Source organism: Epinephelus fuscoguttatus, linkage group LG11 (genome assembly GCF_011397635.1).
Source record: "Epinephelus fuscoguttatus linkage group LG11, E.fuscoguttatus.final_Chr_v1".
Classification (NCBI taxonomy): Eukaryota; Metazoa; Chordata; class Actinopteri; order Perciformes; family Serranidae; genus Epinephelus; species Epinephelus fuscoguttatus.
Genome location: NC_064762.1, coordinates 16,781,449 through 16,794,450, shown reverse-complemented (window position 1 = coordinate 16,794,450; position 13,002 = coordinate 16,781,449). Strand labels below are relative to the sequence as shown.

Genomic DNA, 13,002 nt, shown 5'->3' with positions numbered 1-13,002 from the left:
GTGTCATGGATCCATCCTGCCTTGTATCAACAGTTCAGGCTGCTGGTGGTGGTGTAATGGTGTGGGGGATATTTTCTTGGCACACTTTGGGCCCCTTAGTACCAACTGAGCATGGTTTAAACACCACAGCCTACCTGAGTATTGTTGCTGACTGTGTCCATCCCTTTATGACCACAGTGTACCCATCTTCTGATGGCTATTTCCAGCAAGATAACGCACCATGTCACAAAGCTCAAATCATCTCAAACTGGTTTCTTGAACATGACAATGAGGTCACTGTACTCCAATGGCCTCCACAATCATCAGATCTCAATCCAGTAGAACACCTTTGGTGGTGGAACAGGAGATTCTCATCATGGATGTGCAGCCGACAGATCTGCAGCGACTTTGTGATGCTATCATGTCAATATGGACCGAAATCTCTGAGTAATGTTTCCAGCACCTTGTTGAATCTATGCCACCAAGAATTCAGGCAGGTGAGTGTAGGTCTTACTCAGATATTCATTTCTGGCCAGCTTTCCAAAGGGGGCATTCAATCAAGACATACTTGCGTGCATCAAGAACTTAAGTCATACAGGGATATATACAGCGTTGCTTTCTTCATGGCATGTGTGCAGTACTGTACATGTAGAGAACTGAGTTTGTTATGCGAAGACATGGACAAAAAAAGAGAAGAATAACAATATAAACACCAAAGCTCTCTTTTATCCTCCCTAAACCAACATTAACACAAACCCATGGTTCTGGAAACCCCCGTCACTGAGGCTGATTAAGTTGATGTCTTCTCTTCCGTCTGACGCAAACAGAAACACAGAACTAATTTCTTTTGGGGACTCGGGGGAGTGAAGAGGAGAAAATACAATTAGGGTGACAAACTCAAATTGGAATGCAAAAAGCTTCTGTGCCCGAAAATACAGCAGGTGGCCTCAACATAGCCTGAACTGCGATGACATTTCCCTAAGGTCCTTAGCGGAGATTTCATATCCTCGAATCATTAGAGGACCTCATTTGATAGGCTGCTGTGTTTCCTCCATATTAAACAATAAGGATATAAATTAAGTTAGTCTCACACGTGTTCATTTTCTTCGTTGAGTGTTTTGATTCTGATCTTACAGTATAACACTGCTGCAATGTAAATGTGTTCCTCGTGAACGTTAATCTATCTCCAGACATTGGTTGTTAGATGCTTTGTGTTTTCATACCTCCTGTGTGCGAGTGCTCTCGCCAGACTCCATTAGCAGTTTGATCGGTGTGGAGCGCTGGGACACAGACCCGTCGTCATCGCGGTCCTCCTCGGAGTCATCCTCTGATGTGCTGCTGATGGCCTCCTCGCTCGGGGGAGGAGGTGCGCTGGCTGCAGTCTTCCTCTGGAGCAGTGTCTCCTCCTTACTGGTCTTGTTGCTGCAAATATCCACAAACATCCAAAAAGATGAACATATGCACCAACACACACATGCACACTGAGCTGTCAAGAAGTTAGCTGTCTATATAATTTTGAAAAATATTAGTATCTCAATGTAATGAGACCGTGTATCATTTAAAATGTAGTCAGCAGCAGACTCTGAGAGCTTTAAGAGGCTAAATTACACCCCACATCAGCAGTGGTAAATGGACCTGCATTTGTATAGTGCCTTTCTAGTCATCCAACCACTCAAAACGCTTTTTACACTACGAGACACATTCACCCATTCACACGCACATTCATACACTGGTGGTCAAGGCTACCATACAAGGTGCCACCTGCTACAGTCTTAACACACTCACACATGGATGTGTGATGGAACAGCCATTGGGAGCAATTTGGGGTTCGGTATCTTGCTCAAGGATACTTCGACATGCAGACTGGAGGAGCCAGGGATCAAACCGCTGATCTTTTGATTGGTGGACGACCCGCTCTACCTCTGAGCCAATTAGTCGCCCCTTATGGCACCGTGTACTTTCACAGCAAGCTGACTAATTCCTTAAACACTTTTTGATAACCAAGAAAAAGACAGAGCTGAGATCAGTGATGCTCAACTTGTGGCCCGCAAGCCAAACCTGGCCTGCAATAGGGTGCCAGGTGGCCCAGCGACCATTTTCTAATTCGCAATGAAAAATAAATTGACAGGGTTCAAACTAAACTTTTAAACAATGTGTGGCAATATTAAAAAGTCAAATTGGAGTGCTGTCCTGATCTTTACTTTATTATAACTTTGATACAATACTAGGAATGGGAATCACCAGAGGATCCACGATACGATATTAACACGATACTTTAACTCACGATACAATATGATTGGGATTTTAAATATGTCATGATATGCTGAGTAGTGAAATAAAACATATTGCAATATATTGCTTTTTTTAAACATTTTTTCAACTGTAAACTATGTCCCCAAAGGAAAACTTTGTCAACATCTGTTTATCTAATAAGATAACATTTTCAGTTTGTTCATCTCACCTCAGCCTTTTTTGCAGCAGCACCAACATGTATTTAGTGATCTGAAAAAGCAACTGATTATATTATTCTAGTAGGCTACCTAAAGTTTAACTTGTATTTGTCATATTAAGAACTTATGTAATAAAAAACCCCCCCGATACTTGGCACTTTGTGTTGATACCTTACAAAACACTGATATTTAATACATTTCAATACCACTGGAAGATTTGCCATTGAGGGCATACAATTTAACATTTTTACTAAAGGATAAATATAACAGGGCGAGAACATGACACGACAATTCTAGTTCACACACAGACATTACAAAATGAAATTCGAGGACTTTTCAAGCACTACTTTTTTATTTTCAAGGATGTCACTCAAAGCAAATAGGCCAATGTATTTAAAAAAGGAAATTTTCATTAAAAACAAATAAATGGTGTAATCAGTGTCTCTATTTTCAGCTATGGCTTAATCATCACACTCTTTTTAGGCATAACTGTATTAAAATTTAAAACATTTGTATGTGATAAAAACCATCTGAAAGTAGACCAAGGAAAGCTAATACAGTGGCACACTGCTGGAGAGAGAGGAAAACAAATCACTGTGAAAAGCCGGCTCGTTATGTGAAGTCGTGTTAAATTTAGCCATGCCAAAAATGGCCTTGTGTATTTGTGGGGTTTTAACAGTGGAGCGAAGTTAAAAAAAACCCAAAAAACAATACTACGTTGGGCAGGGAGGGAGAGCGCGCCATGGTGAAATAAGACGATGAATTTATAAAAAGAAGTTTAAGTTAAGTTTAAGTTTATTTACTTTATTAATCCCCCTGAGGGGAAATTCAATGTTTTTACTCTTTCTTGTCAATTACACACAGGTCCGAAAGACACACACATGCACAAACAGGACCTACACATGCACAAAGTGGAGAGATGCCAGAGTGAGGGGGCTGCCCTTGGTCAGGCGCCCCGAGCGGTTGGGGGGTTCGGTGCCTTGCTCAAGGGCACCTTGGCAGTGCCCAGGAGGTGAACTGGCACCTCTGCAGTTACAAGTCCATGCTCCATATTTGGTCCGGACGGGGACTCAAACCCAAGCCCAAGCTTCCCAACCCAAGTCCCTATGGACTGAGCTACTGCCGCCCCAAAAGGGTTGAGCAATTTAATTCTTTGGTGAAAATATAGGACAGCGCTCTGTGGTTCACTTGAATTTCAAGGACTTTTCAAGCACTTTGTTAAAAAGTGGGTCATTTTGAATCTTCCTCTCAAAATTCAAGCACTTCAAGAACCTTGGGTGAACTCAGACTTAGTTCACACTGGGATATTATTTCTTGTTTTGAACTTTGAATGTACATAAGGTGCAATAATGCATTTTTAAAAATGATCAAAATAGACCTTCTTTATAAAAAACATATGAAGAAAAGTGTCAAGGGAGGATCCCCCGGACCCCCTGCAGAGGTCTGGGCTGAGTCCTGAAAGTCCTCAAATCCTAGAACCACCTCTGGGTACATCTGATCTGCACAGGGCTGCTGCAACTTTATTTGCTTTGTTTATTCAACTTGTCTGATAACTATTATTAATGATATAACATTAAAACATGTATAGACTCATACAGAAGTAATTCCCCCCAATCATCACTTACGACCCACTAGAAGTGTGTGGTGGTGTATTTTCCTGCAGACTCTGCCCTCTGTCTGTATTTTCGTACTTTTTTATTTGTTTTTGGGATGTTGATGTGCATGTACCCCCACAGGACTCAGGTGCGGTCAGGGCTTAACAAAATATAATGACCAGGTGCCAGACTGTCAGCAACAGGCATCCAAGAGACAGCGCAGAAAAACAAAATATAGTAAGGCAAAATGCCAAACGATTGTCAGCCTGGGTTTGTCTTTTACTTTCACTTTCACTGGCGAGCGTGTTTGCAGACAGTAACTGACAAACCTTCAAGGTATACCTTTAACGTTTGTTTATTAATATTTGTCTGTTGGCCCCTGGCCTCCTGTCATTTAGCAAAAGTGGCTCTGGGACAAAGCAAGTTGAGTATCCCTGGGTCGGGCCCACCATCCCTCTACTGAGGTTGTCCAAAGTGCCCCTTTCATTATTCAGCTATAATCCTTCTGGAGCTCGGCGTTTCCTACCTCTGCCAAGAAAAGCCTGGCTAAGTCACTGAATGTTGTGAGTGAGTGTTTTTAAGATTACTCAAAAATATTCAGAACCAGTCCAAACTCCACCTTCTCTCACGTCCTTGCTTCTGCGAGTACAGCCAGAATGTGCCTCGTTTTCCCTGCAGTTTTGTTGTTACTGGGCAGCTCTGGGCAATGCCCACTTCAGTGACATAAGAGAGTTGTTATGAAAGCTGGAATTAGTCTTCCTTTTTAATCTGATGGTGATAGTTGCTTAATTGGCCTGGCCTAATATACTGTAAACTTACAGATGGCAATACAGATTGTGGTTGTACTACAGAAAGATATTATAAACAATGACGTTGAACTTCATTCCCCTTTCATACTCTTATTTAGTTTATTCTAGGTCGTTGTTACAGGCCACCCAGTTCCAATGTAAAGTATCTGGATAGAGTATGTGAAACTCTGGGTGTACTGACAGATGAAAGTGAGGACACATTCCATCTTCATGAACTGAGTACTGACTGGTTTTCTAAGAACTGTTCATTACATAAGAAGCTGATTTCTATGGCGGATGTTTGCAATCTTACTCACACTGTGACTCAACCTCCAAGAACTTCCACAACCATGGAGGGTGTTTATACTTCAACCTCTAGTGATCCTATTTTCACTGACATACATGAGCTGTGTTTACAGGTGGTGTCAGTGGGATGGAGAGACCACAATGTGGCAGCTTGAACAATAAAGACTAAAATGCCCAAGTCTGGAGTTAGGACAGTCTATGGCAGATCATATAAAAGATTTAATGCTGACTCATTTATGAATGATATTAGAGATTAATAGTAAAGGTGGAAAAAACAGTTTTACTGGCTACAGTTGAAAACCTGTTATTATATTCCCTGTGCCAAATAAGATACTTGATAAAATGTTAAATTATTTTGATAAAAATGGTCTATTGATAAAATCACAGCATGCTAGAGCAGCAGCCTGTTGCAGCAGCTATACATAAGTTCTCTAACCCTGCGTTGAAACTATTAAGTTAGTGTTTGGTTGCACTCATGCCCATAGACTGTATATAATGATGGACAACATGTCTCCACTCACTCCAACTGTACCAAAATGAAGGCAAAATAATCCATCTTGCGCTGGTGATGGCATTTGGAGCCAGAGTCTGTGCAGTAGCCATGTCTGTGGTATCAATTTCCCGCCCATACACCTGTCCAACCTATCGCAAGCAGCGCCACTGATCTTGGGCACGATTGCCACACATAGCTGTCAATCATGATGTCAAACCCTCTTTTCACTGCATCAAATATGTAATTAAAACCACACTTAAAACACTTGAACATACATCAGGGTGGTAAGTACAACCTAAAATGACAGAAACCTTTTATTTTGGGAAAAGTTTTTTGACATGTACTTTATTGTTTTCATTTGGCCCATGTACCATCTGCTATCAAGATGTTTAGGCTTCACTGTGAGGGAGCTGTCATATCATTTGCTATTTCATGGTAGACTCTACACCTACTAAGGGCTAGGCATAAGATTGAATTTTTAATTTATGCATATGATGGAACTAATTCAGCTGATGCAACCCTTAAACATTTAGTAACACATAAACTCCGACTGAAGTTAAAAATTACGTTCAAACTCGGCTATGTTTGAACTTATGCTCAGCTGGTGAAATCCAGTGATGAACATTCAAGTAGCACAGCATTAGTACAGCTGACTGATCAATGGTTAAAAAATATGGATGACAGGAAACTAGTTGGGGCTTTTCTGTCAGCATAAAAATACGGCAGTGTTCCACAAGGTACTTGCTTTGGTCCGCTTTTAATTTCACATTTTCATAAGTGTTAAAAACACCAATGTAGTTATGAATGCGGATGACTTCCCTTTTTTTGTTGCTTCACCAACATTAGTGTCATTTTTACTGCTATTTATTTGTGACAATCTTGTTTTTGTCTTCATTGTAAGCTCCTACTGTCCATATTTTTATATAATTTCAGTCATTCTACTTATTTTCTTATCTTTATATTTGGCTTGTTTTGCCTTTTCTTGTTTTATCGATACTATGTGATTTTAAATTTTTGTTTGTTTTTTTGTTATCATCTTGGTGATGACCCCAAGAGAACAAGCCACCATTCTGTAGAGGCTAATGGGGATCCAAATAAAGACTAAAGAATAAACATTAAAGAAAAATATTAAAGCAGTACAGAACATCAGATCGGTCAGGTGTAGTGCAGTTGTTGTCATGCTGTGCTGCTGTAATGGGGAGACAATTATGACTCATCAGCACATGAAGTTTTTAATCAAGGAGTTATTCTCTCACAGTATGTGTGTGCAGGAGTGATTATTTTAAAAATATATGCCAACACACACACATGGAGTTCATGACAGGTGAATTAAACGCTGTGTGTTCTAAACAAAGATGGGAAAAAGGACAAAGCCTTGTTTTTGGTAACCTGAGAACATAGTGTCAAATGAAGCCACGTGTGTGAGGGCACAGTGACATGGGATTTATTACATTAAAAATTGAATAAAGAAAACACCAACCAAAACATCACAAAGGTGGACATGTACATTGCCTGAGATACACTCACCCCAGCACTGATTTCCCTGTTTCCTCTGGCTTGCGGACTGTGAACGGGCTTGGATCCACTCCGACAGTCTTGGGCATAAATTCCCTTTATGAACACATATAGCAGGGAAACTCATTAGCTGACATCCTGTAATATCATCATAATTAGAGCTAATGAATGTTTGGTACACTATTATCAGAGTTGTTTACTGTCAACCAAATCTGCAGTGTCGATTCACACCTCACCAATTTTTAAGCAATAACGTCAACGCTGCAGTAAGATGAAAAACATCTCTGCCTGTAGATTACAGTCCATTTTGGGGGGTTTATGTAAAAAAAAAAAAAATCTAAAGGGTTTTGCATGTGTGTGTACTCACCTTGCAGAGTTGGTCATGGCGATGCAGAATGTGTCATCAAAGGAGGTAAGTTCATAAGGTTTGAAGAATTCTGTGTAGATGTCAATGCTCTCCTCAAAACGGTTCACTCTCTTCACTTTGACCTTCTTCATGGTCTCCTCACATGAGACTGCAGCCACACCAGAACGCACAAGCAAACACATAGAAAAAAAAAAAAACAAAGTTTAAAACATGTACCATAAAAAAACAAAACTAACAATGAATGTAACCAAATAATAAGTATCACTTGTGTAGCTGAAGCTTGATATATCTTATTTCTCTGTGCTCCATTATTGTACAAAAACTGTTAAATAGAAGTCCAACGACCCACAATGTTGTACCGAGTGACATTTTTTTTTCATTATAATGATCTGTCACACACTGTTCTTCTACTATAAAAATGTCCCGTACACCAAATCTGCAGACAAAAACAGCGCCCAGCGAATACATTTCTTGCTTCCTTTATGAAAAACTACAGTGTCTAGTTGTGTTAGTACAATTTTCCTAAAAAATCCTGGCAATGATGAATTCACACAAACCTAGAATACTTCCGATGGCTACTGATTTACCTTCATCTTGAAGCTTAATAAGAACTAGAAAAGCACTCGGAGAGCGCAGACCTCCGCCAAGCAGCTCGGATTTCCCACCATTTTATTATTTTATCCACTTTGCTTCAACCGATCACCACCAAAATTTTATCATCTGTTCCTTGTCCCATTATCAACCTTTCCTGAAAATTCCATCAAAATCCGTTCAGAACTTTTTGAGTTATTTTGCAGACAAACAGACCAACGCCGGCGAAAACATAACCTCCTTGGCGGAGGTAATAAACAACTTTAAATGGATCAAAGCATTGATCTGTAGCTGCTTCCGTTACATAACCCAAAACCCATAGACTATCATCTGACAATGAAAAAGCCTCTGGGGGCAAAGGCCAATATTTCCGGCTACAGATCTGCTGTAGCCAGTGAATAACTGCACCAAAACTTCCTCTTCTATGCGCCATAGAGCTTTGATTTTCTGCCTGAGCCCACAAGGCCCAACCCGGCCCAGGCTGTAATATATTATTATTTCCCCGTTTGTTTGTTTGTTTGTTTGTTTGTTTTAGAACTGGTGGTTCTTGTGCATTGATGACAGCAGTTGCATTGGACTGAATCAAAGAGAAAGAGAAAATGTGCGAGATATAGGCAAATAAGGCTGACAGAAAGCTAAATCAGCTTCAGACGACAGTCAGTGGGTTTTGAAAATGCATTTTGGCAAATGTGTTCCACCTCTCCACACAGACAATTTACTTGCCATGACTTGACATGTGCAGATACCTGTTTTTAGACATAACATACATGTGGTGTTTTCCCATTGCACATAAAAGTTGGATTTTCCAAGTTCCCAGTTGGAAATTTCAAATGGACCGCCTCCTGCAGTCCAATTTCCAACTCAGAAAGTTGGATGAACTTAACCAGCCTGCTGGTTGGCTATGTTTGACCTTTTGTAGACTTGGTCACTGGTATTTGTTCATTTATAAAAGCCATACTGGGCAAACTCACTTCGTACATTTGTACTTTGACTGAGCAGAGATCTGACTGTAGCTATAGTCTGAGATCTTAACACATAGTTTTGTGGTCTGATTCTAGTGCACAGACTGAGCTGGGAAAGAAACCTGTGGTTGTTTGGCTGTATAGGACCTACCTGGTTAAATATGGGTTAAATATAAAATAAATAAACAAAAAAGACTTCTGTGGTTACATATTATAGATGTTGCAGACATTATTGCTGATATCATATAGTGAAGACGTACCTTCATCATAGGGCACTGGGAGGTAGGACAAGATTCCTGCTGACCACCACAGTGTGTAGCTGCAGAAAGACAAGATACACAAATTTGTTTAAACTTTCCACTGACTGGTGTGTGATCTGCAGTCTGCACAGTCTCTTCTGGGACAACACATAACCTAGATAGGAAAATTGGCTTGCCTGGACCACCTACTGTACAACTCCTGAATACATCAGTCTTTTATTCTATACTACCAATTTGAGTGAGAGCTCTGACAATAATTTAGTGTGTGATGTGCTACTTACGTGAGTCTGAGAGAAAAAGCACAGTGTGTGGCTGCTGAATTGATTTCAGTTCCAGCCCCGCTAATTTCTTGGAATAATGGCTCAGCTACCTTGGCCTATTGTGTCTACATAAACTAGTGCCCTGTAGCAAAAAACTGGGTCTAGTTTTATGTAAGCATGAAGACAATGGAGAGCTTGTACTGCAGTATGCTCCTACACACATGCGCACAAATGACAAGGACAGAACTACTGGGGGTCAAATACACAAAGTAAGTGCAGATGAGTAAGGACGGAGCAAGTGACAAACCGATAATATGCATCTCACAGGGCACAAACACATCAGCTTGAACAGAAAACAGCTACATAAACAGACTATAAAATCATATATACTGCATGAGATAAACACAAAAATCCTGTACTGTATGTGTGCATCCTACATGAATGCTACTTTTGAATAAGTACATACATATATTGGAGAAAAGAGGAACCAGGAGTCAGTAAATGTAACAAGGCTGTTAGAAGTGCTGATTTTGGACAGCACTGATTTTGGTGCGAGAGATTTCAGGTATCTCATAGTCATTACATCATGTAAAAGTTTGGTGGTCGACACGCGAAAACACTTGACGACATGAAAATATCAAGTTGACAGCACACTGTGTTCTGGGCTTCTTACAGCGCTTTTTCTAAATGCTGTGCATGTGGCATCACCTGGATGTTTTTGTGTGTCGTCAAGTTGGTAACAGTGTTAATGTTGTTGACGAAAACTATGCCGAAAACTTTTCGTCAACGACCTTTTGTCCATGACGCGATCGAAATGATGATGAAAAAATAAGGTGATATCTATGCTTCATTTTCTTTGACCAGACGTGACGAAAATGTTCAAGGTAGACTATCAGACATTGAATGCCAATTATCACTCACACCGGAGCAGCCTTAGCCGTTGGTGTAAATTATGAGCTGTAATTCAGCAGTAAATAATCAGCTGTGTGTATGTCTGGCTATGGATGGTGGAGCTTTTGAATGGATTTAAAGAGCTTGTTAGTTGCAGCGGTGGCTGTTGGCTGCTGAATGGCAGTGGAGCAAGCAGCCACTGACCACTGGACTTTACAGCTGATCCTCATGGGACTCTGTTTAATCGGCACTGTTTTAGGAAGATTTATGGGTTGATGCTGTTTGACAGGCAGGTAGGAGGCTCGGTTATTTGTCAGTGTAGATCAGTTTTCTCTGACGGAGATGAAAGTTTAGTTTAAACACCACCTCTGTGAGATATGAGTTTAAGAAGTTCTGCTTCTTAACAGTGAGATAGATAGGTCAGAGTTTACAATGAACCTGGGTACAAATCCTAATTGCCTCAGATTAATTATTTGTGGTTTCAAAGTTTCTGAGATCAGAAATAGAGACATGTTGAGCATTTCAAATGACGGTCAGTGAGCGTGTGCTCATAAATCAGCCCTTGAACCCGAACCTTGAAGTTTGTAAGTGTTCAGAGATTATTTGTAGTTGGAGAAAAGTTTGTCTAAATGAAATATTTATGCAACCTGTCACCTTGATTCTAATTTCTGATACATGACTAAAATGTTTTGCATTTTCGTCGACTAAAACTAGACTAAAACTATGATGACTAAAATGCGACTAAAACTAAGCATTTTCATCTCAAGACTAGGACTAAATCTAAAACAGACATATGAATAATGGTTGGTAAGGATGTTTCTGCATTTGCCTGTGTTGTGTCTAGTTGCAGCTCATTTGCCACTTGTTGGCCACCATATTAAAGGGCTTGTAAGCTGATCACACCCTGACCCTAAGAACTTAATTCACTGTATCCTAGAAAAAACAAGCAAATAGACAAAACAAACACATATGAAAAACATCCTAATCAATGTTACTAAATTACCTGCATATTTCTCCATTTTGTTGTTTTAAGATGACTTCTACATTTGCATGTGTTTCCGCACATGTCATTATGTTGAGCTTTCAAGCCACAGTATTAACTCCACAGTATTCAGATACAGAAGCCACAGTAATGTGGACAACAAAAATTGGGCCATGGTTGTAAGACATGAAGCAAACCTCAGGGGAACCACACGCATAATTACACTTTGAGGCCAAAGCTCTGTGCCCCAGGTAAAGAGGAGGCTTGATAGCTACCAATTGGAATGACCACAAAAGCAATCACATGAAAAAACACCCACGTGAGCAACTTCACCGCTTGGGGTAGTCCTTTATAGCTTGGGCTTTCAGATAAAGGCTTTCTCAGAAACAGCAGTGCCAATTTTTTGTGAGCAATTCCCCACTGAGATATTTAATTAACACAAAAACATGTGCATGCGTGTTTTTAAGTTTTCCATAAACATGTAACTGCACTTGTATATTCAGATGGAAGCGTTTTTATTTCGATTTCTCCATGTATGTACAGCAAGTGGTCGTGTGTTTTAAGTGTACAACTATATGTGTGTTTACCTCCGTCTGTCCTGAGGGAGGGCCATGGTGTTCCTCTGATGTAGGTAGAAGTCAGTGGGCAGCTCCCACAGGTGAGGCTTGGACTCTGATGGCTGGTAGACTTGGAGAAACAGATTGATGGCGTCCTGTCTGTCAGCATCTAAAAAGCATCAGAAAAGAGATGAGACTGCAAAGACGCCAATGAAGAACATATTATTGAAGCGTTATTCATTTATTCAAAAGGATCTCCATTAGCTGATCCCAATGGCATCATATGCTATACAATAACTGAAGTAGAAGTTCTTCCTGTGAGCAAAATCACAGGTTCCCTATAGTTTTAAACACTCCTAACGGTATTCTACTCTGGCTACAGAATAGCGTGCCAGACTTTTTGTAGCCTACAATGCTGAATAAAGCTACATGCTAACGTCAGGGAAACATGTAATATTGATTGCTGATGTTAATTTCTCCCTGATTTTGGATGATATTCCTGCTGGAACGATAAGGAAGACCCGGAGATGCGGACCAATCAGAGGAGACTGAGAAAGGTGTTAAAACGGAGTGTTTCAGACAGACAGTGGATACGTTTGTTTCAGAACACACACTATGAGAAATTAAGTGTTTTCTGACCACCATGTAAACATGTTGTAGTAGAAACTCAAAATTCAAAGACCTATTTCTCCATATATTATCCATAATTTCTCTGTCTTGCATGTAAACAAACCGACTTGGAGGTGAGCTTCTGGCCTTTCTATTGACACCTCATTTAAGCCAATAGGCGCTCCCAGTGCTGTTGCTATGGCCTCCATAGCCAACAAGGGCCTGAGCTGAGGGAGCGTACGTCACTGACATTTCTTGTAGTTTAAATGTATTTTAAGAGCCAGCAATTGGCCCACTTCACCTGAGGCTTATGGGTCTTGTAGTCAATGACACTCCGAAGCTCCACAGCAGTTTTTAACCCCTTATTGCCATCATAGAGTGTTATAAACGTACAGAT

General features: G+C 40.3%; 2 protein-coding genes across 2 annotated transcripts in view; one reads left to right on the top strand and one right to left on the bottom strand.

The window, feature by feature from the left end:
* The window catches only part of fig4a (FIG4 phosphoinositide 5-phosphatase a), a 100,055-nt gene that overhangs the window by 33,705 nt on the left and 53,348 nt on the right, over window positions 1-13,002 (bottom strand). The window contains exons 17-21 of the mRNA XM_049589396.1: window positions 12,027-12,165; window positions 9,307-9,365; window positions 7,494-7,641; window positions 7,139-7,222; window positions 1,203-1,401 (exon numbers count right to left, since the gene is read on the bottom strand). Coding sequence (XP_049445353.1) covers window positions 1,203-1,401; window positions 7,139-7,222; window positions 7,494-7,641; window positions 9,307-9,365; window positions 12,027-12,165 — 629 coding nt within the window. The remainder of the gene's footprint in view (window positions 1-1,202; window positions 1,402-7,138; window positions 7,223-7,493; window positions 7,642-9,306; window positions 9,366-12,026; window positions 12,166-13,002) is intronic.
* Window positions 1-13,002, top strand: part of mettl24 (methyltransferase like 24) — a 356,006-nt gene that overhangs the window by 314,089 nt on the left and 28,915 nt on the right. The gene's annotated exons all lie outside the window — the stretch shown is intronic.